The sequence below is a fragment of the Crocodylus siamensis genome, chromosome 5 (assembly GCF_052110815.1).
Source record: "Crocodylus siamensis isolate JL-2025a chromosome 5, ASM5211081v1, whole genome shotgun sequence".
Lineage (NCBI taxonomy): Eukaryota > Metazoa > Chordata > Crocodylia > Crocodylidae > Crocodylus > Crocodylus siamensis.
In genome coordinates, this window is record NC_143399.1 from 156,988,115 (window position 1) to 157,013,154 (window position 25,040).

The 25,040-nt window shown below is 41.5% G+C and overlaps 1 protein-coding gene across 5 annotated transcripts in view; it reads right to left on the reverse strand.

Moving 5' to 3' along the window:
- Positions 1-25,040, reverse strand: part of HDAC9 (histone deacetylase 9) — a 500,007-nt gene that overhangs the window by 103,900 nt on the left and 371,067 nt on the right. For 3 of the 5 annotated variants that reach the window (XM_090046826.1, XM_090046827.1, XM_090046825.1), the window contains exon 1: positions 23,215-23,335. In XM_090046826.1, the coding sequence (XP_089902952.1) occupies positions 23,215-23,320 (106 nt within the window). In that variant the 5' untranslated portion in view covers positions 23,321-23,335. Of the gene's footprint in view, positions 1-23,214; positions 23,336-25,040 lie in introns of those variants that run through there. The other 2 variants (XM_090046829.1, XM_090046828.1) reach the window with 1 other exon arrangement.

Consider the following 25,040-nt stretch of genomic DNA (forward strand, 5'->3'; position numbering starts at 1 on the left):
ATCGTCTTTGAAAACTCATGGTGATCAGGATTGGAAAAGGGCAAACATAGTGCCCATATTTAAGAAAGGGAAAAAGGAGGATCCAGGGAACTACAGACCAGTCAGCTTCACCTCAGTCCCTGGAAACATCATGGAGAAGATCCACAAGAAATCCATTTCTAAGCACTTGGAGGAGATTATGATGATTAGGAACAGTCAGCATGAATTCCCCAAGGGCAAGTCATGTGTGACCAACTTGATTGCCTTCTATGACAAGGTGACTGGCTCTATGGATGCAGGGAGACCAATGGATGTGATATACCTTGATTTTAACAAGGTTTTTGATATGGTCTCCCACAACACTCTTGCAGGCAAGCTAAGGAAGTATGGGCTAGATGAATGCACTGTAAAGTGGATAGAAAACTGGCTGGAGCATTGGGCTCAGAGTAGTAATCAATGGCTCACTCAATGTCTAGTTGGCAGCTGGTATCAAGTTGAATGGCCCAGAGATCAGTCCTGGGGCCGGTTTTGTTTAATATTTTCATCAATGACTTGGAAGATGGCACAGAGTGTACCCTCAGCAAGTTTGCAGATGGCACCAAGATGGGGAGAACAGTAGGTATGCTGGAGAGTAGGGCTAGGATTCACAGTGACCTAGAAAAATTGGAGGATAGGGCCAAAAGGAACCTCATGAGATTCAAAGACAAGTGCAGAGTCCTGCACTTAGGATGGAGCAATCCCATGCACCAGTACAGGCTGGGGGCTGACAGACTGGGCAGCAGCTCTGCAGAAAAGGACCTGGGGGTTACAGTGAACAATACACTGAATATGAGCCAACAGTGTCCCCTTGTTGCAAAAGTGGCTAATGGCATACTGGGCTGCGTCTGTAGGAGCATTACCAACAGGTCAAGGGAAGTGATTATCCCCCTCTATTCAGCACTGGTGAGGCCACATCTGGTATACTCTGTTCAGGTGTGTCCACACCCCAACTACAGAAAGGATCTGAACAAACTGGAGAGGGTCCAGAGGAGGGCAACAAAAATGGTTAGGACATGACTTATGAGAAAAGTGAGCTTACTTAGTTTAGAGAGGAGGAGACTGAGGGGATTTAATAGCAGCCTTCAACTACCTGAAGCAGGTTTCAAAAGAGGATGGAGCTAGACGGTTTTCAGTGGTGGCAGGACAAGGAGCAACGGTCTTAATTTGCAGCAACAGAAGTTTAGGTGAGATATTAGGAAGAATTTTCTTACTAGGAGGGTAGTAAAACACTGAAACAGGTTACCCAGAGAGGTGGTGGACTCTCAATCCTTGGAGGCTTTAAAAACCTGGCTAGACAAAGCTTTGGATGACCTCGTTGGGGATGGTCCCATCTTGAGCAGGGGGTTGGATTAGACCTCCTGATGTCCCTTCCAACCCTAATGTTCCATCATTCTATGATTGTACCTTGGAACTGCTCGATTTTCCCACTATCCTAACTTCAGAGGCTACCAAGCAGAGCCTCTATTCCAGAACTCCAAAGGTCTGGAAGGAGACATGAAAATATTTTGTAAAATCAAGACAAAGAGGCCCTTCCTCCTAGCTTTTGTAGTAGCTCCTTTGAAGCAGGCTGGCAATAAATCCTTTATGGACACATGTATACCACACTAGTAACTCACCAGGGAAGGTTGCACTGAGGCCTACTATACCTGCTCCACATTTGCTACCTCCCCAAATCGAAGGAATATATCTGCCTTTAGTGCAGCTCCCCCAAAGGCACTACACCAAGTGGCAAGTTTATTGACACCACATTAATAGGGGGCTACATAATGTACTGAAGGAGTAGCAAGTACAGATGTGTGATATGGTATTCCCCACTGCATTGCTCCCTGGTGCAGTACTATGACAGTAAAGATATGCCCTAGAAAAGCTTTACATTGTTACAAAAGAACCCTTGAAAGATTGTCCAATAATTTCATTTTTGCGATGAAGAAGCTATTTTTCCTAAGTCGTGTCTAAACTTAAGAAATTAAGGACCCTTTCTGGCATTGCTACACTGAACTTTACATTAATGGATGCTTTACAGAAATCTGCACAAGGGTCCTGAGCTCTATCACTTCCTGACTTTTTGAATGCTTGAGTTTGCAACCTTATTAATGTTCTTCTAATGCGTGGGTGCGTGGTTACGTAACTGAGATAAAACATTGAATACTAAAGCAGAAAATCTAAAATGCCACAAATCCCCCTCGCAAATAAAAAGCAAGTTTTTGTCTGAAGGAATTTTTGAGACCAGAGCAACAAGTCAGTAAAGACTGTTTTGTTTTGCTTTTTATTTTGCAGAAATGCTACAAGAAAAATAAATGCTAATCATAAAGGTTGAACAAGTACTGCCATAATTACCCTGATATCCTATCTTCTGTATTTGCTTTCTCTGTTCTTTTTTATTCTCTTTTTTTCTCTTCTGCAAGTTCCTAAAAAGGCTTTAACAAGATCCAAATCAAGGATGTTGAGTTTTATGACTCCCAGGAACAACCTATAATATTTAACCCTACTTGAGTGGAAGGGTGGTAATATTCCTTGCTTATGGTAATATTCACTCTTTTCTAGATAAAGTTAAATCATACTTCGCCTGAGGATATTTTGACTTCAGAACAGATAGGAACAAGTTGCTTATATTTTACAAACAAAAGTATTTTGAAAGACTTTCAAATGCTGTGAAGTAAAGCACTCAAGCTTTACTTTGAACATAAAAAGTGCAATATGACGTAAAAGGACTTGGGGGAACAGGAGGAAACAGTTCCTGAGCCTCAAAACTGGCATACACATTAGTGGATATTTTAATCCTTCAGTATCTTAGTTTCCCACTTGTAACAGAGACAATAATGCCTCCACTCAACTCATGAAGGGTGTTGTGAAAACACTGAGATGCATCACAGAAAAGCTCATGAGGAATTCAAATTTTGTTTTCACAGCATAGTTTGAATAACCTCTGCTAAACACACTGGTGCTAGGTACAGACATTACACTTTTATAGGTGATCAGAAACTGGTCTAAACTGATGACAGAACAGAAGTTCAGTGCACACAGACTGGTATAAAAATGGTGGAACCCAGTTTAAGATAGGCAGCCTACATGCACCTCCCCACCAAAGGGTGAATGTGTAATCTGTTCACTACCCATCTAAACTGCGCCACTTACAGAAAACCACATTGCTTAGAACGAAGCCACCCCGGGCTTTCTGAATGGCTGTATCTAGCCAGGGGGCAGGAGATCACAAAGGGAAGACTGAAGGGATTAAAACAAAACAAAACAAAACACATTGGGGTTTTTTTTTTTTTTGTTCATTTCATGAACCTGTGAGGATGGGTCCTATGGGGAAAAAACGTTATTTGCTAATTTAGTTACAGTCTGTATTATAATACATGAAGAATGAAGGCAAATATGGTTTCTGCAGTTGAACTTAGTTCCAGCTTTCCATAATTTCTCTCTCTAAAGGCTTGCTTTGCAATGGCCATAATGTTATTTTAATGTTTTGTGTGATATTTCCCAGGTTTTGAACAATGACAATTGCAAAGAATAAAGTAGTTCCAGCTGGTAGCATCACATGGATACTCACATGGATTATCGCCATACTTTAGTCAAGACTTTCACCTAAAGGACACTTCCCTAACAAAAGATCACCTGCTAGATTTTAAGTCTCTTATCCGAAACAGGAAGGCAAACTTTTCTATGTAAAAGGTTGCCAGAATTTTGTTATGTGGATAAAGAGCATAAATCCCCCTTGCCTTTCACTCTGAAGGGGTTGGATTATTAATCTGAAATAGAGATAGAAGAAATAATAATATAATTTTACCTTTGTTGCTATTATTACTATTACTACTAGTAGTACGACAGTCTGAGACAGACATTCAACATACCAAATGATGCTGATGCCTTAGTTATGAGAAAGTATTTCTGTTTAAATAAAACACATACTCCAGTGATGAATCCAGTCTCTCACATGCTAACTGCAAACATTTTTGTGGGAGTCCTGTGTTAAAATATCAATAGCACATCACTAGTCTGACATAGTCTCAAGTATAGTGCTGTTTACAAGCAACCCCTAGCATGTTCAACTATTGTTGCGTATGTCTGCTCCATTCAGACCTGGCATGAAAAGCATGGCTGTAATCCAAGGGCAACAGACAGCAAGCACACAAATACATTGAACTAAAAGAGTGAAATTGCCATAGCAAATGCATGAAGAAGCCTACTGATTCTTTTCCTGTTAACAGCTAGTTAAAACCAAGAGGACAACTTGACCATCTTTCCACCTCAGTTTCAAAGGTATCCTAAATTCCCTTTGCCAACTGAATATCTTGAGCAACATACCGGTAATTTGGGTAATTGATAAATAAGCATTCTACACTGCTGAAGTCCTATGTTCATTCTAAACCCAGTTCTAAAATTTCCTGAGCTTTCGTTACTAACATTAAAGTAAATGGTAACTAATGCAAGTAAGACTCACAAAGACTGACCTAAGCAGCAGTTGGAAAGAAGTTGATGCAGTGATTGAAAGTATATAATAAATACATCAATCGTTAGAGTGGTTTCTATGGAATTCAGGAAGATTTCTTTAAGACTATATTTGTTTAAACTCTGTTAAAACCTACCAGCCTTATTTTAAGGGGATACAAGAATGGTCCAGTCAGCATGGTTCTCTTACTTTAAGAAAGGGGTTTCATCACTTCTAGGGCTAAGTACAGATATGCAAAAAGCCAGAGCTAAAATCAAGCCAGTCTTTGAAGGTTAGCCTAATCTGCACAGACTAAACCAAACAACAAGTGAACAGACATTCACTTCTCATTCCAGAAATGCAGCCACATACCTGCAGTGTCAGGCTAAAAGATGAAGGGTGCTAGAGCGAGCCCTCCCTTCCCTTCAGCAGTGGCCAGAAGGCTGGAGGGCAGCTGATCTGAGGGAGGTGGCATAGCCAGGCCCTAGCAAGCTGCTGAGTATGACCAGAGAGGGGTTTAAACCCCCACCTCGGCCTGCATGGTCCCCACCCAAAGTGTACCTGGAGGGGGAGGTGGGAAGCAGCGCTTGCCAGGCTTTTCTCCCAGAACCCCGCCCCTAGCTGGCACACTGAGATGAAGGTTGGGGGAGAGGGGTTTAATCCTTCCTCTTTTCCCTCCCCCACTGGCACAGGACCCCAGCCAGGGTCTGCCTGGCAGGGGTACAGTAGCCCCTCCCAGGCTTCTCCCCACTTCGCCACTTGAGTGGCAGGGGGTGTGGCAGGGGCCAGGCAGACCCCAGCTCGGGTCCCCTGATGAGAGAGGGGAGATTAAACCCTACTCCCTTTCCCCTCACCTTCATCTCAGCATATTTTGCATGTTATATTTCTGTAATGCATTGATTAGATCTAGTTGGGGCAATCTCATTATTTTAAAGTGTTTTTGTTCCTTTCCCCCCCACACCCCCAAGGATGGATTTCATAACATACATCAAAGTTAAACCCAAGCATTCCAAAGATATTATGTTTAGATCCATAGTTTTGAATGGGCTACAATGAAAAAGAAAGAGATTGCAAGGAAAAAAAGTAATAAAAAAAGGGAAGTTTCACTTCTGCAGGCTTTTGGAAAGATCTATATGTAAACAAGGATACTGTCAATCAAAATTCAGAATTAACAAATTGGTAATGATTTTTACATCATTAGACAGGTGCCTCTTGGCAGAAAAAATATATGGAAACACTTTTGGACAGCTCATTCTAAATACAGTAAATGCTAAATAATTGGATTTTCATATTCATGCTGTTTTCGCTCACTGGAAATCTTTACCATCACCTTTCTGATTTATGAAGTAACATCACTTAGGTGACAGTCCCCTCTTAAGATGTTTGCAAAATAAAACATTTTTGTTTTAAATTTTTGTTTAGGGGCTAATTTGTATCAGAGCCCAGGGCTCCTTGTGCATTTTGTCAGCTTTAGTGTACAGAGGCACTAATACTAATTAATTTTTTATCTTACATTTACTCACCAAGCCAAAACATCCCAAAGCAGTTTAGAAAAATCTTTTCTACTTACTTTCCCAAGTCAGTGGGTAGTAATATCGCTTTGGGAATATGACACCATAAATCTTTGGGCTCTTTTGCCAGAATGGTTCAGAGAAGCCAGGGGAAGAGGACTAACATGGTCTTCAGTGTACCTTACTGATCTGCCAGGTAGTAGTACAGTGTAATACACCTTGATAGGACATAAGAGAGATAATTTACCCACCTGTGGGAGGAGAGAGCGTGGGAGAGCAAGGAATTGGTGACTGAAGATACTAAAGGAGCACAAATAGGCACACTTTGTGGTATATCCTATAGAGAAAGAACCTACAGAATATTTGTAAAAAAGGTTTGAGCACTACTATAGTTGTAATACTCCAAAAATATATCCAAAAATATACAAGGGAAGGTATTTTGGTGATATCTTTTATTAAGCTAATTGCATAGCTGGGAGAGATGTTAGACACACTTTTTGTGCTCAGAAGCTTGTCTAGGAGCTCTCCAAACTTTACACCTGTTTCAACAAAAGATATCCCCAAAACAAATCCTTGTCTTGTTGCAGGCATATGAAATATATAATTTTAATATATCTGCCTTTTTTTCAAGATAGCTGGCTTTCTGATGGCCATCTAAAAGACAGCATCTTTCTCAGCACGGTTCTCTATGACATCACATTGGCTTCCTGGAAAGTCTCTCTTTCAACCATAGGCCGTGCTTGGTCTGGTGGAGGCTAGGAATTCCAGTGGTATCAATACCCACATGGTAGAGCTGCAGATAACAAAATCTTATGAAAAGCACTATAGTCCTTGCTCGTTTATTAGATACACAAATAATTCCTGTATCAGCGTAAATGAAAAAGCACTCATATTTTAACGGTTAGTAACTGCAGTTTCTTGGGCTACTCTTCCAAGTATGTCTGATAAGGAAAGTTTGGAAGAACTGGGATTATTACATCTAGAAAAGATAAGATAGAGGGGATTTAATAACAGTTCACAGTGGACAGAACAGGAAGTAATGGTTGGATATAAGGATGACTTTAGGAATAGCTTTCTAACTGGAAGGGTGGTTAAGGACTGGAACAGATTACCAAGTGGCTGTGGAATCTCCATCCGGGACGTTTTTGGACATGAGATAGACAAACCTCTGTACAGAATGATTTAGATGGAGACGATCCTGCCTTGAGCAGGGGGTTGGTACTAGATCACTTCCTGAGGTCCCTTCCAACACCATTTTTCTGTGATTTTATGTTTTGTGATGTTAAGCCATTTCATCTTATTCTTAAACCAGATAGAAAGCAGGGGGCAGGGGGAGGTATAAACCAAAAATAACAAAGGGTTACTGGACCTTCTCTTTCCTAGAAAAGTAATATAAAACATAAAATGTTTACATTCTCAGGTGTGAACATTACTGACATCAGATTGGAGAGAGGTAGAAAGCTAGAGAGCAATAATTTGACCCAGTTGGAGGGTGGGGACAGATTGTGATTTTGATATACAAGAAATTATTTGTGGTGTACCCGCTGCAATATATGCACACAGAAACACTTTAACTATAGTGCTTGATATACTCAACATGAATATAAAAAAATACAGTCAATAATGTAAGGATTGGAGTATAGACAGCATGGCCTAGTGGGTGGAGTACCAGGCAAGATCTAGAGACAGGAGATGGCATCTAAATTACCAAAACCGGAGCGGGGTGGGGAGTTTCAGAGGCAGAGTCTAGGCCACTGGACAAGTAAGAGTTCTAGAGCCACAGGCCAAAGCTGAATTGAAGTAAAAAAGCCACAATCAAACAACAGAGCTGAGTAGGGTCAGAAACCAGAAAACCAGAGTGCACAAGATCCAGTGAGGCTTACCACAGCAGATCTTGAAAAAAAGATTTGGGCAGACTTGCAGTGTACTACTAATAATAAGTACTACTAATAAAGTTGAACAAGTACTGCCGTAATTACTCAGATTATCCAAATGCTATCTTCTGCATGTAGTTTCTCCGGTCTTGTCTTATATTCTCTCTCGCTCTGTTTTGTAAGTCCCTAAAAGACTTCAACAAGATCCAAAGCTTCATGCAAAGCTTTTGGCTTAAATAGAGAGGTTGCCCTCTCCAGCCGCAGATCAGGAGGCACTAATAGTGGGCAGCTGGGTCATCAGCCAGGGTGGGGCTTCCAGATACAGCCTCTCACAGTTTTGGCCAACTGAACCGTTAGTCCAGGTTGGGCTGCCTGTTAGGGGCCCTGGCTATTAAAATCTTTCCACATCCCACAGTCAAGCGCCTTGCATTTTGCAACATCGCTCAAACTTAAGTGTGATTTGTGGAATACGGTCAGTGATGGTGCTTCAAACTCCCGCTCTGGTTATCTATGTCACTGCTCTCAATTTCTCTTGCAGTTAGATAAAAATTTTAATATCTAGCCTAAAATTTTCTTTCCTCAGCTTCAGGCCATTATTCCATGTTTTACCATCTTCTGAGAACAAATAATTCCCTTCCTTCATTTATATTGTTACCTTGAAGTTATTTATAGCCTGTGCCCATGTCCCCCTGAGCTTTCTCCTTTATAGACTATAAATATAGCTCCCTTAATCCCACTTCATATCCACTCTTTGTATCAGCCTTGTTACCTTCCTTTATATTTTCTTCAGCTTTTAAAATTGCTGAGATCAGAACTGTATACAGTATTGCTGATGTGAAATGTGGCTTGATATCTCTCATTAGTTTTAAACAGAATCTACCTATACCTCCATAGTTTTGACCACTAGTTAAAATCAAAATCTAGTCTGCATTACAATTACTTCCCTTTATTTAGTGGCACCTTCCAAAACAAACTGCACTGAGTTTAAAATTTTTTATTTTATTTCCCCTCAATCCACGGAGATTAATGTTATAAAGTTTCTGCAAACCTATTAAATCTTTTTTTTAAATTTCTGTATATGCACAAAACTAAAAAGAAAGATGCACACTTTTCCCACATGTTCTCTCAGAAACTTGGGAAAGGTGAGAGGGTGAATAACAGGGAACAAGAAAGGAATATATACAAGCAAGAGGTAGACAGGAAAAATAAGGTTAGCCTTTTTACCACTTTTTATACTACTAACACTCGTGCACACAGCCAGTTAATGCAACTGAAAAACCACACATTTACACCAGAAAAGGAAATATTTTTATATGCAGTGCATAACATCACACAGTAGAACACAGTGCTATCTTCTGACAGTCTACCTTCAACAAATAACAGAAACAAACCTTTGTATTTCATATTAATCATGGGCATAACCAATTAGCTGCCTTGTGTTAAAAGACACTATTCCTCAGACAGATAATTTCCATCAGAAGGGTTCCCTAGAAACACCTAGCTTAAGTACGGACATTACACATAAACCAGTATAAGTGATTGGAAACTGGTCTAAACCTGTAACAGAATAGAAATTCAGTGAACATAGAACGGTTTAAAAATGGCGGAACCCAGTCTAAGATAGACCTGGGTGGATTATTAGATTTAATCGGTTTAGGTTAGACCACTGTATCAAACAAGACTGGACCAGACTGTGTAAGAACCCCTCCTGACTCAAGTTGGGTTACAGTTCCCTGGCATCCCAGGCTGCTTTGGCGGCTCCTGCTAGCCACTCTCCCCTCGCAGGGCAGGCAGGCTAACCTAAGCTTGCACTCATCTGTTCTGGCCGAGCACCAGGTCAGGGCCCTGCCCTGCCCCACTCCTGAGCTGTCACAGAGCTAAGGCAGCAAAGCATCTGCTCCTCAGCCCTGCCTGCATCTGTCAGCTGGACCAGGCAGCAGGGGTGGAGTGAAGGTCTTTGTCCCAGTTCCTCCCCCACCAACATAACTCCCCTCTCCCTCACTGCTTGGCCCAGATGGCCAGCATGGCTTCTCTCCCCAGGCCAGCTGTCAGGAAAGCAGAGGCCCCTGCCACGTGGCTCATCCCAGCTGTTCTGCCTGGATCTGGGGAGGCTGGATCCACAGTGGTGGCTGCCGTTGACAGCTGATGTAGGGGTGAGGAGGGACTGGGAAGAGAAGCTATGCTGGCCAGCTGGCCCAGGTAACAGGGTATGGGAGAAGCCACCACCATGTGTGCTTCCCAGTTGCTCTGGCAGGATCTGGGGAGGCAGGGTCCATGTGGCAGGGACTCTGTTCCCCTACCACCATTGGCACCTGGCCACTGGCAGAGGAGCAGGGTAGGGGAGAGATTCTGTGCTCCCTGAGGCTGACAGTAGGCGGTTGGCAGCATGCGCCTGTTGGCTGCCCAGTGCATGCCCCCAATCCTCTGTTGCTGACTGTAGGCATTGTGGGGTATGTGCTGGACAGCCAATCAGGGGTGGCATACTGCTCAGCTGCATTTAGCTGCCCTCTGTGTCTCTGGCACTTTGGGAGGCACGCAAGAGTACCTCCAGCCTGCTGTCTTCGGCCAGCACAAGCATCTTTGTGTCCCCCAGCCACCCCCGCCCAAAGGGTTAATTAATGTGTGTTGCTTAACACAGCTCCTTTGCTGAAGCAGACAATCTGAGACACAGGCAGAGCCAGCAGATGATACAATTTCACAAATGAATAAGGTTTCACATTGCCATCTACCTTGTCATCAGGTGAAAATACAGTAAGGAAGGTAAGGTGAGGTCTATTTATAGAAGCCTGGCTATTCTGTCAGGTTTGGCAAGCTTTGCTTCAGCGATGTGAGATAATTGACACTACAAACTACCTAAATTATGGAGCAATGGTCAAAAAGTTGTATTTAAGTTTCCATTTTGAGTCCAATTTTATTTTTTTTAAGTTGCAAAACTGGATTTGAGGAATGAGGTAGCAGTTAGACTGAAGAATGAGGTAGAATTTTTCTACAAAATTTGAAGTTGGCACAGCAGTGCCTATGAAACATTATCCTATAGCACTCTCTTTATAACAAAATATAAAACGGAGTAAGTGGAAAAAATAAAAAAGGATGCCCTTGGGTCACTTGCTGAGACTTAAGTTACAACAACAAAATTTGATTAATTTATTATTCTGCATCTGTACAGCAAATACACAATGAGGTGCTACTCTATGTCTGACCGTCATAGGTGTCACCCCAATACCACTATTAAATAAGAACTACCATAGAAGCACCTGCAAGAAGGAAACCATGATCCTGCAAGCTCTAGACGGACAGAATGAGAGGGTTAAGGACCATCTTCCCACTTCCTACTGAGGTCCGCAGAAGAAAACCTACCAATTAAGCGGAAGATGGTTGTTAATCTTAGTCACAGCCTTAAAGGAAGGTTCACTTAATTCTAACTCCTTTGGATTTTCACAACCCTTAGCCTGATTGTTACTCTGCAATAACCCATGTGGAACTTTTAAGTTTTATCTGAATGCATAAGTACTGGGACATGATTATACATGTGCTATGCACAAGTGTACTTGTGGGAATGAGGGAGAAAGGTGCATCTGTTCTGAAATGAAGCTTGAGAAATTTCAGCCCCATTGTCTAGATACATGTCTGAAAATACCATTTTAGAAAGAAATAAAGAATTCCAGTATCACTATCATTTATTCATCTTTAGTATCAATGCGGTTTATTCATCTTTAGTATCTTACAGTGGCTCTCCATTTCTTTGTTTTCCTTTTGCTTGTACCTTCTCCACTGTTGTCAAGGCTAATTTCCTTGCCTCTTGCATAATGTTTTCCGATTGCCTCATTATCATCCCTCAAGAGCAAAAATAGCAAATGAGCACATAGATGTACCTGATGCTTGGCCTAAAGGGGACAACAGAAAACCTCAGGGAAGTGAAATGGTGCACGTGTTCTGGTCCTGTGACAGCCTGGCTATGGCACTTCTGTTCTCTATGAATACGGAAGCAGGTTCCAAAAAGAGAGTGAGGGATGGTAGGAAGAAACCCATCTACTGATTGTACTGTAAGTCAGCAATTTGATCTTTTTGGGACAGGCAGGTTTTTATTATATTATAAAAATATTAATGGAGCAGGGATGAAGGTGGTACAATACTAGCATCTGAATGCTGGCTCGCTAACTGCTATGCAGTTAATTAATTAAATAAAATATTTTTTTACTCCCAAACAATGGGTACTTAAAAAAAAAAAAAAAAAAAAGGAATAACTTTTTGTTATAATGTTCTTATTTTGCCTTATAGTCTTCATTCTCTAAACCTTGTTCCTTTATGGGATCCTTTTTTATTTCCATTAAAGCAATTATTTCAAAATGGATTTCACTTTCCTCATTTTAAGTTTGTCTTTTTTGTTAGTACATGTACTTCGATCTCCCCTTCTGGCAGCCCTTTCATATGTTTGCATCTTCAGTTCCTTCACTAGCATCAACATTCTGACATGTTCTTAAAAAGGGCACTGTTACTGTTAGCCTTCAGAGGTCATGGTACTGTATTTTGTAACATTCCCCTCTTTCCTCTACCTGCTTTCCTTCCAGTCAAAATCTAGATCAAAATGAGACCTACATGTTGTTCCTGAAGGTGAAATTATTTCTACAAAAAAATATTCTCAGTCTTTAAAAGAGTACATTACCGTCTTTCTTCAGAAAAAGTCATTAGATGGAAAATGTCTCAAAGAAAAAGTAGCAACAAATTATGCCATAACCCCCTTAGTAAAATATACCATGCACCTGTAAAAGTGATTCCTGCTATTCATATTAACAGAACCATACTGGCAGTGTTACTCTGCTCCTTTTGTATCTTTTCTTGTGCCTCAAGATATTAAGGTTGTCATTATTTATCTCAGCACTAACTCCCCCTGTTGCTGTAGTTTATACATGTGAAAAATGCATTTTAAACAGTTTCAAGATCATTTCTAACATTCAAAATGGACTGTCAAAAACAACAAGTCTAAAAGACTGAGGTTTGTGTTCTATGTTCTTTTATAATCCATGACAAAATCATATTGAACAAGGTCAAGGAAACATGCTTTTCAAAATGACAGGTGAGCCATGGAACAAACGGAGATAAAGAGGACAATCATTTTATGTTCAATGGGAAATGGCAGTGAAATGAGAGTCAATTGATAACATATCTAGAGTTCCATGCAGGAAGTGTGCAAGCCAGTTACTGTACAACATTTGGCACTTATGGAATGTATTCTCTCATTCCTGAAGTATTGTTACCACTCAGTACCAACAGAGTGCTGGCCTTGGGCGCTGAGAAGGAAAAAGGAAACTTGGATTAGGAACAGAGCAAATGGGGGAAATTATTAAATTAACATTAAGCTTTCTTATTATTCCATTCCAGACTGCACATAAATTGAATAGCTATTATATCCCCCCAGGGCATGCATACCTCCAACCGCATGCATCATGGAAGAGAACAATCACCTTTGATTGTGAAAGAATGATTTAGGAAACTGGCATTTTGAAAGGACTCATTTTCTACTTGTTCTTGTCTCATTTTGATTTTATTTAGCTTCAATACCGAAAGGAATGCATTATCATTAGAAAAATCCATCCTGCATTTCCAACCCACTCATCAACCAAGGGCCCAAATTCTTGAAGCTCTTGTCATGTTTGTATATCTCAAAAGCAGGATGGGGTTCATAACCAGGAGACACAAACCAACTAAAACAGATGTATGGGCCATGCTCAGAATAAAATAAATGCCAAAATGGTGATGTACAGAAAAGCATAGCTGACAAAAAGGAAAAAGCCCTTATCAAGTATTGTAAGTGCACCCCTATATCACCCTGTGAAGGCTGCTACTAATTTTGCAAAAATTTTAACACACCTGCATTCCAGAGAGAAAGAAATCAAATGTCTTTTCTTTCAATTAGATCAGGAATGTGTACATGGGGTCACAATGTTCAATTTGTGGGAAAGTTTAAAATGTTATTATGGCCATATCTTTTGCTGCACCTGATATCAACCATCTCACTAAGGAAAAATCTAAGAAGGAAAGACTTCTATAGCAACATATACTCTACGGGCACATCCACATAAGTGCACATGTGCGTCTTGCAGCATCTCAGAGCTCTTTGAGAGCGGAAAGAGGCACATGTGGGAATGAAAGAATGTTCCCTGTGCTGCAAATCTGCATTTCAAAATTACACCCCTGGATATAGGGGTCAAAAAAACTGTGGGGGAAAAAAAAGCAGGGCAGGGGGACCATGCCTTGAGGCAACCAGAGGCTTGGTCCTCCACAGAGACACTCTGACAGCCAGCCAGAATGTCTCTATGGCTGGCCCTCACTCAGGTGCTGAAGCACAGCGTGTCAGCCACAGGGCTCCTGCTGGTAAGTAAGGGGTGGGGGAGCTTGAGGAGGGGACCTTGAGGGGACCCAGCCCCCTGGATCACTGCCTCACCCAGCCCCATTCCCTGCCCACTCCCCCAGTCAGTTGATCACTGCTGGCCCCATCCCCTGCCTGCCCCCCCCAAGCCCCCCAAATGGCTGCCCCACGCAGCCTCATCCCCTGCTTGCCCCCCAGCCTCCCCAATCGCTGACATGCCTGGCCCCATCTCCTGCCTGCCCCCTGCCCCCTCCGATGGCTGCCCCACCCAGCCCCAGCATCATGGCAATTAAAAAAACCTCATTGGCAGTAGCAGCTACCTTGGAAGTCGATGGGGCCTCTTGGTCACTGGGGCCTCTTGGTCACTGGGGCCACCCCCCCATCCCCCAGCACAGGGCCCAGATGACAGCTACAGTGGTCCCAGCTGCCTGACAGCTCGAGCTGCACAGCGCCCTGCCAACCCTGGCCACACTTGTGCTGCACAGGGCGCTCTGCCATGAGGCCCCAGTGACCCCAATAGCAGCTGCTACTGCTGGTGAGTGCGGGGCATGTATGCTGGGGCTGGGTGGGTGGGGGGCAATCGGGGAGCCCCGCTGCCCCGTGCTGCATGGGGTTGCTCTGCCATGAGGCCCCAGAGCTCCTGTTAAGTGCCAAGAGGTTGGGGCTGGGGGGGCAGCCATCAGAGGTCTGGGGGAGTGGGCAGAGGGTGAGACCAGGTGGAGTAGCCAAGGGGGGGCTGCAGGAGCCAGCAGGGGATAGGGCCCAGGAGGCTGGAGGAGCAAGTGGCTGATCTCCTAGCCAATTGGGGCCAGGAGGACATGCTTTGACAGTTCAAAACAGGCCACCACACTGGGAACATCTTCTGGGTGATAGCTGCCCAAATGGCCGGGAAGGGGTACACATGGCAGTAGTGCCACACAACTCTGCAGCCACAGTCCACTGGCAGCTGGCCCAGAGGAGTAGGTGCCTCTACTGGCTGTGCAGTTCCCATCCGGGTCTGGCAGGTGTGCAGCAGGTCACAGCCAGGCAGCAGCCCCACCCCACTGCCAGACTGCTGCAGTGGGTAGAGGTGCAGGGAATTCTCAGGGCTGCTTCAGCAGTCCAGCTGGCACAAGGGGTAGTGTCCCCAGGTAACAATTGGCTGGGCTCCAGAAGCTCCTGAGAGCAAGTAGCCCTGAGCTACTTGCTAGGGCAGCTTTTTGTACTGATAGGGCCAGGAGAGGGCAGTTTGATACTGCTGGGGACAGCACAGGTGCTGGCCCCTGGCTGCAGATCCAGGAGGAACCAGGCAGAGTTATGTTGCCCCAACTGCCACAATTTGCCCCACACCAAAGTGCATGTCTGACCATGTGCACTGAGGCAGAAAGCCCCAGCTTGAATTTGCACTGCTTCTATTTGAGCTGGTGTAAGCACACGTGATTGCATGTGTAGACATACCCTGTAAGTGTATTATATTAGCCTCATTCATTTTTATTAAATTGCCTCCAAAAGCTATGTTAGGCCAAATATTTCACTATGCTTACACCTCTGCAATCACACAGGCATCAGAACGTAGAAAAAGAAGCACTTGGACCATTACACTTATAAACTATAGCTTGTTATGCAGGATTCAATGAACTCGTTTAGTAAGTATATACTTTAAGAGGTAAAGGGGAAGTATTTGCTAAAAATGTGTCAGGAAACTGAAGCAAGCAATTGTGCCTTTGCATAGAGAACTGCAACGCATTTAAGGATTGTAACTAAATAGAAGACATGTCTATTACAGTTAATGAGGTTTCACTAGAAGGGTCGATGCTACAGGAGCTGCGTGTCTGTGACATGTTCACACTGAACAGAGAGCTGATAGTGCCAACTCCTAAAAATAGAATCTGGATGTCCGTGGATGTCATCGTCAACCACAGCCCTGTGTTCGATGTGACAGGGTACATCAACTTGGCCCCTCTCCCTCCACCCAAACAGAAAAGAGCACTAGCCCAAGGCATCACTTTGTAGTCAAAGTGGTAGAGATAAAAGGGATGTCGCATCTGCTACGAGCATACATTTTAAACAATATCATTGCCCCTTAGCAGGCGGTTATCATGTTGTTTTGGCAGCAGGAAGGAATTTGTGGTTTTTCTTGAATGCTGCTCTTCTTTATTTAAGCTACCAGAAATAACCCAAAAATGACAGAATGCTCTGACTATAAATAATCATTCCGGTGTAGAGTTATATTAGGAGGTAACTCAGATGGCATGATAACGCCTAACAGGCTAATCTTAGACCTGTAATGCCATAAGATGAAAATAACTAAGCTAAGAATAACTGACCCAGAGGAGTCAGCCTGCTAAGAGACCCACAGAACAGGGCACTTTAGATTTTCATGTACTTCACAGTAATCCCTGTCAACTCCTTTCCCAAAACACGTTGGGTTGTTTTGTTCTTGTTTTGGGGCTTTAAAAAAAATACAGGGAAAAAATACTGGTTTATCTGATAAAAAAGCATAGGCATCTAAAAGCGTTTTCTTTGTGTTCTCCTCAACAAACCCTGCACATAGACACACACATACGCATATACAGTTTGATATATATTAACATTTACATAGTATAATCACTCCACTTTCTCCTGGCTTTTGCTTTCTCTACAAAACCCCAAGCCAATGAAAAGGAGATAGCAGCTAATACAGAAACAGAACTCTGTTTAAGGACTCTGGCCATGTGAGCTGAATATTGAATGGGATCAATTCTCTCCATGCAACCACCAATTGAAATCAACTGGTTCACACACAGAATTTGGTTCACACCGTCTGCAGTTCACACTGCAAGTGCAGTAAAAAACCAATCACTGCACAGTAGAATGAGGATCTATACAAATGTGACTCAGATAAATAAATGATTAAAAAATTAAAACGCTAGTGTGTACTAAATAATACTATAGTTTATTCCCTCAAGGACAAACTGCAGTACTCGGCTTCAAAATTTTTAAAACAATATCATAGTTTTTATTCTTTCCAGTTGTTATCGGCTCTATGTCCTTTTAACAGTTCATGTTTTCAAGCTAATCTCCATAATAGTCTGAACTAAAAACTTAGCTTTATTTTTAATAAAAGCTGAGATTCTCATGAAATCCCAGGATTCAGGGCTCTAAGAAAATTCCAAATATTGCACAGTGAGAAAACAAGAGTTGTAACGCTGTACATTCAATGCTCTTTCAGAGAAAGTGAAGCCCAAAAGTAACGTTCCTCAGAAAGAGGCCAGCCTAGAAAGCATTCTCCCTGTTCTTGTCAATCTTTGCTCTACTCTTTGCTGCGTCAACATTTGATTCTGTAGACTCAAAGAAGGATCAAAGACAATAGGAGTACCTGTATAAAAACTGTGCAATGAACCCCACCATGCTTTAGTTCGTCTATTAACAGCAAGGCAAGTCAGCATTTAAATCTCTGTAACACTTGAAAGATCATATTTCTACATGAAAACCTGAGGGATCGTTTAGTACAGAGGTATCCAACTCACCCCGTGCTGGATCTGAACTGTGGGGCTCCTTGTCAGCTGAATCGGTGGCACAAGTGACAGCTCAGATGGTGCCAGAAACAGAGGCACAGGCAGCAATGGAGGTGGTGGAACAAGCATCCAGTGGCCAAACAGCTGCTTGCCATAGTGGAGGCAGTGCAACCAGCTGCAGGCCAAGTGGCTGCAGGGCAACCAGGGCTGTTTGCATAGCCTTCACTTACCACCTCCCCACTGCTGCTGCTGAGGGTCATGTCCAACCAGACTATGGATTCTGTGGCAGGCCCCACCCCCACTAACTCCCCTCAAATCCCAGACTCACCAGTAACACAGCAAGCTGGTTTGAGCAGCTCTGCAGGCCAGATACAGCCTTCAAGTCCAGCAAAATAATCATTTTCTGGCCATCTACAAGATTTTCCTGGCTTCACATGTACAATAGCAAAGCGTTCTCTTTATCTAAATATGCTCTTCGCTCAGTTCTTCAGGTTCTCAAGTTACAAAGTAAAAGTTTAGGGAAAAAATCAAATGTTCCCTCTTACACAGGTGGTTTAATTGTGTCATGAGATCACTTGTGCAACAGTTTATAGAACACCATAATTCAACTTTTCTATGACTCTTAATCATCAATTCTACTTCCTGTCCTGCCCCCTTGTTTTACCCCTGGCAAGTTAGGGGGTTTTGGGGAGGGGTTTTGGGCTGGGGAGGGGGTTAATGTTTTGGGCACTTTGCTTAGTAGTAGTAGTTTGAGAAGACTATTTGCAGAGTGTCATTGATAGAAATAAACAATTGTCTAGGATGGTTTAAAACACATAATGATCCTAACTTGAACTGAGGGTTGGACTAGATAACCCCTGGAGGTTCCTTTCAGCCCTAATTTTCTATGATTCAAGTATACTTAGATAAATATGCTTCAAACATCACTATCTTTTTTTTTTCTCCTTTTTGGCTAGAAAGGAAGAGTTGTGCAATTAATTTTTCTTGGATAGAAAAGTATAAGGAAAGTGAATATCAAAGATTCAAGTGACATTATTTGTATTAGTGGTCACTGACAGTCACCTGTGCAAATATATACTCATCAAATCACTGAAGTGATGCAATAAATGTGATTTATGCTAATTTTTACATCTAAACAACAAAACTTTATTTATTTATTTATTTAACATTTTACAGTCAGGTATCCTAATTACCAAATACATGGCAAATTGATACCTCCACACGACACTCTGACCCCCAGTTTCATTAAATTTTATTTAATTCAGTTAATGTAATTCTATGTGAATAATTTGGTACAGTCTATTACATTTCACCAGAAACCAATTTAATTCAATGTGCTTTCACTCAAAGGTTAGGGACAGAAATTACACATAAACTGGTATATGTGATCGGAAACTGATTCAAATCTGGAACACAACAGAAGTTCAGTCCACCTAAACTACTTTCAAAATGGCAGAAACTGGTTTAAGATAAACTTGGATGGTGCACTATCAGACTTAACTGATTTAGGTTAATCAGTTCATTGAACTTCTGTCCCCGATCCCCTCCAGATTCTAGTTAACTCACAGCCCCCCAGCACCCCAGGATGCTTTGCACCTCCCCTACAACCCTGCCATCCCCCCATGCCTTCTCTGCCTTGCAGGGTGTGCAGGCTAGTCTTGGACCAACCTGTCTGCTCCAGCAAAGCAGGGAGCCTGGGCCACTTGCAGGCATGTGGGCACATTTCCAAAATCAAAAGTGAATGTCTGTTCACTTGCTTATTGGTTCAACCTATGCAGCTTAGACTAACCTGTGAAGATTGAATTGATTCAGCCTCAGGCTTTTTGATTACCAAAGGGTTATTGAAGGTAGTGCCCAGAGACAACTCAGAACTCAAGATTAGTGCTCAGCACTGTACAAATACACAGTAAGCAATTCTCTGGGTAAAACCAAAGTAATACCATACAATGAGGACCCTCATCAGTTAAACAGGATCCTTTTTGTGCCAAGGCACTATGAACCAGCTTTCATTTGCTAAAAAAAAAGCTATGATCCCTGAAATAGCTAGCTGTTACTCTGGAGAATAGCTGAACAAAAACTAAAAGTATTTTTTTAAATAAAACATTTGCTTAATTTTCCCTAAAAACAAATATTTATTGGGTACCATAATTATTTTTATGTGCATTGTCTTGTTTGAAGAACTTGCACAGTACATCCTTGTGCATTTCACAGCACACACTACTTCAAGTGACTGCAAGGCTTCTTTAACACAGCCAATAGTAATTTTGTCTGTAGTAAGGTGTAGGTGTTTGTAATTATATAGCTTCTTGATTCGGTGCCTATCTGGATTGTCCCATTTGTAATTGCACTTTTGATCAGTACTTTCTCCAAATCATCTCATTCATAATGTGATTTATAAACTGAGATCGAGGCAGGCAGGCAAAGCAGTAATTAAGGGAATACCAGAAGAGCTGCTTCACATGACAGGAGTATTTTGTACGCTTGGTATTCTCAGAAATTCCTCAGACAGTTTGCTCGGCAGATACCTATCAAATGAATCTATCGCCTTTGGAGCTGACTCCATCCAGCTTAAAATTAGAACAGAAGAATCCATGGACAGTATATTTGGAGATCTGCAAGTCTATAAATTCATTGAGTGAGTGCTAAAGTTAGGCTAATTTCATGGTTTGTGCAGTATTAAGGAGGCATGGTGTAAATTTTAAGTTTTCTATTCTTCTCTTGATAAATGTGTAGCTTATTAACAGGAATAGATGTAACATATACACAAATAAGAAAACAGAACATTTAGCTATTCTGACCTGCGCAAAGAACACTGATTCATAAAACTGACACTTAGCTACCCTAAGAGCCTTCAAGTGGCAGTTCCTTTTCTTCTCTACATAGTAGACCTGATTCTGTTTAGATAGATGAGTTTTTCAAGCATCAGAGATGAAAAGATTTGTTTACATTTTAAATCACAACCTGGTAACACTATTCCACTTGTCACTATTAGTCCTTATATAGGGTGTTAAAATGGTATCACAGACTTGAGAGTGGGGAACTTCCCACTACAGAACCACCACATTGTCTATCATTGTGACAGTCTCCATACATTTTGCAATACTTCAGCCTACATGCAGAAAATGCTATATATGACATTACAGGGCCTGATCACACAAGGCCCTGAAGTTCAAAGAACAGAGTTTGCTCAACAGGCATAGACCCTTTGGTTTCCTATGAGATTAATTCAATTGTAGACTAAATAAAATGTCAATGAGATGTTGCTTATCTGAATATTCTAAAAGGACAGCATGAATAATGAAGAATTGTTTTTGTTTTAAACAAAGTAATAAAAAAATTTTCTTGGAAAAGTCTTGTTTATTAATTAAGGAAAAAGTTATTAAAACACTGTCTACAGCTTCACATGAAGTCTGTACTACATGGGTCTTACACAATGTTAGATGCAAATCAAATATCACGGGATACTTTTTGTCTCCAAGGAAGGAAAGCACACCTCTATTATAGAAAATTACATGTTTTTCTTGTTTTCCAAATCAGAAATTATCCAAACAGCCCTGGTTCGTGGTTCAAGGTGGCACAACGGGCTAAAAACCAGCCTGTTTACCTCTAGACTTACTAGTTAATTTTTAAGGGGAAATTTGAAAAAAAATGCCTTAGTCTCATCTTTAGGTAATACGTGTGCCTGCTCCAAAACCTTGATATACCTGGTAATTTGTACCGAAAAATGAGGAAGCCAGTAACACTTGGTAGCTTGTCAAAGCTGTGAGAAAACTTGCAGAGAACCTTCAGTATCCACCCACGATCTTAGGATCATGTCATTATCCAGAGCTTAGCCTGTTATATTTATATGAATGAGTTTATCACCAGACTTCCTTTTAAACAAGGATACTAGAATTAGTAGTTCAAAGCCTATTTCCGGAAGAGGGAAAAAAAAACGGGAATCAGGGTTGTAAAACTCTTAAAAAGGAAACCCAAAACTAAGTCATATTAGAAAAAATGAACAGGAAAGCAAATCAGTTAACACACTGAAGTAACTTAATGAAAGAAATGGAAAAATGTTAAGCAATACTGACAAATGGTACTGGATAACCCATTAGGTAACTTCATAATTTGAGACTGCTTACAACAAGCTTTCAGTCTTCATCCCTTTTCCCAGTCTATAATTATGATGAGGCAGCCTTGATTTACTGTACTCAAAAATGTATTTTACAGTTATGATGTAAATCAGTCCTGCTCAAACAGACAAACATTCATTCCTCTATGACAATCTTTCATAACAACAACTGCTCTACAGTTTCTACCTAAGAAACAAATATAAATACAACGACAGATTCCTCTTTCTACAAACATGAACGGGAGCAGGTGTCACATCTCAAGCATCTTTTTTTTTTTAAATCATAAAAGGATCAACAGGTGGACCAAGTAAAAGAGCATGAGAACAAGTATATAGTCAATCAGTAAAATCATTCATTGAGATACAATCAACTTCGGAAGTCAGTGCCAAGTTTTACAAACAATTTGGGGATTTAACATGGATTGTAGTCTACTTGAGCAATTTATAGCATCTTTGCATGCAGTACCTAGGAAAACCCAAATTTAATGCAGAAAATTAGGAATTAGAGGCTGTAATATATGTAGATGAGATATCATTATGTCCCCCCAAAAAACAAGATAAATGCAATAAAAGCAGAGCTGGAACTACACAATGCTAATCAGAGAAAGTGAAAATTTGACTTTTATTAAGTTAAACTGTTAAAGCTCTCCCAGCTTCATTCAGTCCCAGTGCATCATTCACAGATCTCAAATACAGATATCACAGGAACTAGAAAATGGAAGGAAGTCTTCAAACTGCAGTGATATCCATTATTCTGTAAGTGCAGCTTTTAAAACACCTCCCTTAAAATGCATCCAACTTACATTTTCAGTGAGCCATTAGATCTGACTGGCATTGCCAAGTTTCTCAAATATTCCTGAAGTAAGAAAAGGAGCCAAACATAAGACAGACACAGAATTTACTTTAGAATAGTCAAAACTGACACCATTATGAAATCAGGACAGAAGCTTTATAGAAAGCTCTTGACATGTAAACTTGAGAGAGAGAAGCCCACAAATAGACCTATTCTTGTTTACAAAATTACATAGGGACAAAACAGCCTCTGATGGGTTCTGAACTGTAGCTCACTTAACAAGGTCTTGTTTAATGAAGTCTCATTTGGAACAAGCCTGCAATCACCATAAGCCCCATTTTGCAGTCATAGAGCACAAGAAAAAAAAATTCTTTACTATATTTTATTTGCTCGTTTTCTTCCTTCTAGAAGCAGCAGGCTTAAGGGTTAAAAAAAAAAAAAAGCCAGCAGCAGGGGCAAACATCCAAAATAATTTGGTGCGGTAGTCACTATTTAGAAAGAACTACCAATTAAAAAAACATGGACTAAAGTAATGATTTAAGGGCAAGATTCTTTACTGTGACAGTTTGTATTTCCTATGTATGTCACCCTCCAAACAGAAAAGTCTCAGTTACTGAACTGCTTCTTACCTGAGCTGATCATACTGTGCATTCTTTGCTGAGCCAAGAGCTGTTCACGTCCAGAAACCCCATCTGAGGAAAAACACGATTCACTCTCGTAAATTGTCTGCAGCATATTCCAATCAGTCTGTACTTCAGCTACATGAAAGATTCATCACTGCACTGTATAGGGACGTCAGGAACGACCCTCTGTGGTCCTACCTCCTCCACAGAGAGTGGGAGAGAGCATACACTTTGGAAATCAGCAATTTTGTACGCATTTGTATAAAAATCTATTTTAAAAAGGGGGAAAAGAAAAAAACCAAAAAATGACAATCCACTTTTACGCAGTCTGGTCTGCTGCAAAGGAATAGGAAGTACACAATGGACTATGAACCTCTGAGTTTGAACAGTTGTGTTCTGGAAGCCAGCAGCAGGTGGAAGAAGAAATCGATTTGTGCTTCAGGCTTTTCTGCCAGGGGGGAAATAAAGCCACTAAAAAAATAATAATAATAATACCAAATACGCCCGGTTTCCAGGGACTTCAGCCCCTACGGGTTTAATTTCAATTACCCTCAGTCTTGACAAGTGTTTCTGTCCCTGTGCCGTTCTTTCTCTCTCCCTCTCTCTTGCTCTGTCTCTCTGCAAAGTTGGCTGAAGCGAGTGATAACTCATTTGCATATGAATCAACAACAGTGTGGCCCACAGGCAACAGAAATAGAACAATGGCTGGCCTGAGCCAAAAATAGGTCAAGCATGGCCGAGTGATTGGAGCCTGTATTAATGCATTTAAAAATACCACAGCAAACACAGCTGTCCAGTCCCTGTCTTTCGAACTGCAATTCTCTACTGCCAATCCACAAAAGTAATTAACCCTTTCCCACTGCCAAGCCTCTCTGCGTACACGTCTGTGTTTGCGCGCATGCTGCTTTTCGAGCAAAGAAATAAGAAAGGGAACACAACCACAGTTCGAGAAAGAGAAACATTCCTTGATGTTTGATTTCTATCCACCTTTTTATCAGGTGCCCCCCTGCCCCACCGAGTCTGGGATGAGTATGTTGTGAAAAGAGTGCAAAATGAGGAGGGCTCTGTATTGGTTCTAAAATAATACTGGAAGGTTTTGCTCATAATGTGGTTTCTGCCGCACCCACGCACAGCAATCCTGTGTTCTATTTTTGTTGCCTGTTTCTCTGGCTACGCTGCAGTTGGCTGTAGCACCAGAGTCTTGCTGCCGCTGCCTTTTAGTTTCAGGACCTACAGCAGGCTCAGAAGTGGTGGTTTCTGAAACCAATCAGACTGGGGTGGGGTTTTTTGGGGGTGAGGGGGTAGGGGGAGAGATATGTTAATGAAAGTTCTATCTTGCACTTTCATTTGTAAGCACTGCGTCCATTTTTAGACTTCAATATAGTTTTAAAATAAGTTCAGCAGTACAGCATATTTGTTAACTGCCGTGAACTAGTCTATTGACTTGTTAGGATTGGGACTACAGTTGCACTCCTCTCTTGATGCACACCCCTGCCCCCGGTCACGACCCCTCACCTAACAAGCCTCAGCACTAACAATTTATTCTGAAGCTCTGAGTATTAAAAGGAAACAGAGACTCAAAACAGAAGCTTTTAGACTAGATGAACAATATTAAAATTACTGTGTGCATGAAATGCTGAGATTTTTCAGAACTGTATTTTAAAAAGGCAGTAAGATGCAGATTATATTACCTAACCAGTATATCCATCCATACAAAAGTAGATATCCAATGTTACAAATAATTATTTTGGTTAACCCTGAATAGTACACTGCTGGTTCTGCTCAAAGCAGGATAGCTCTTTAACAGACCATATGAACAGTATGGACTAGCC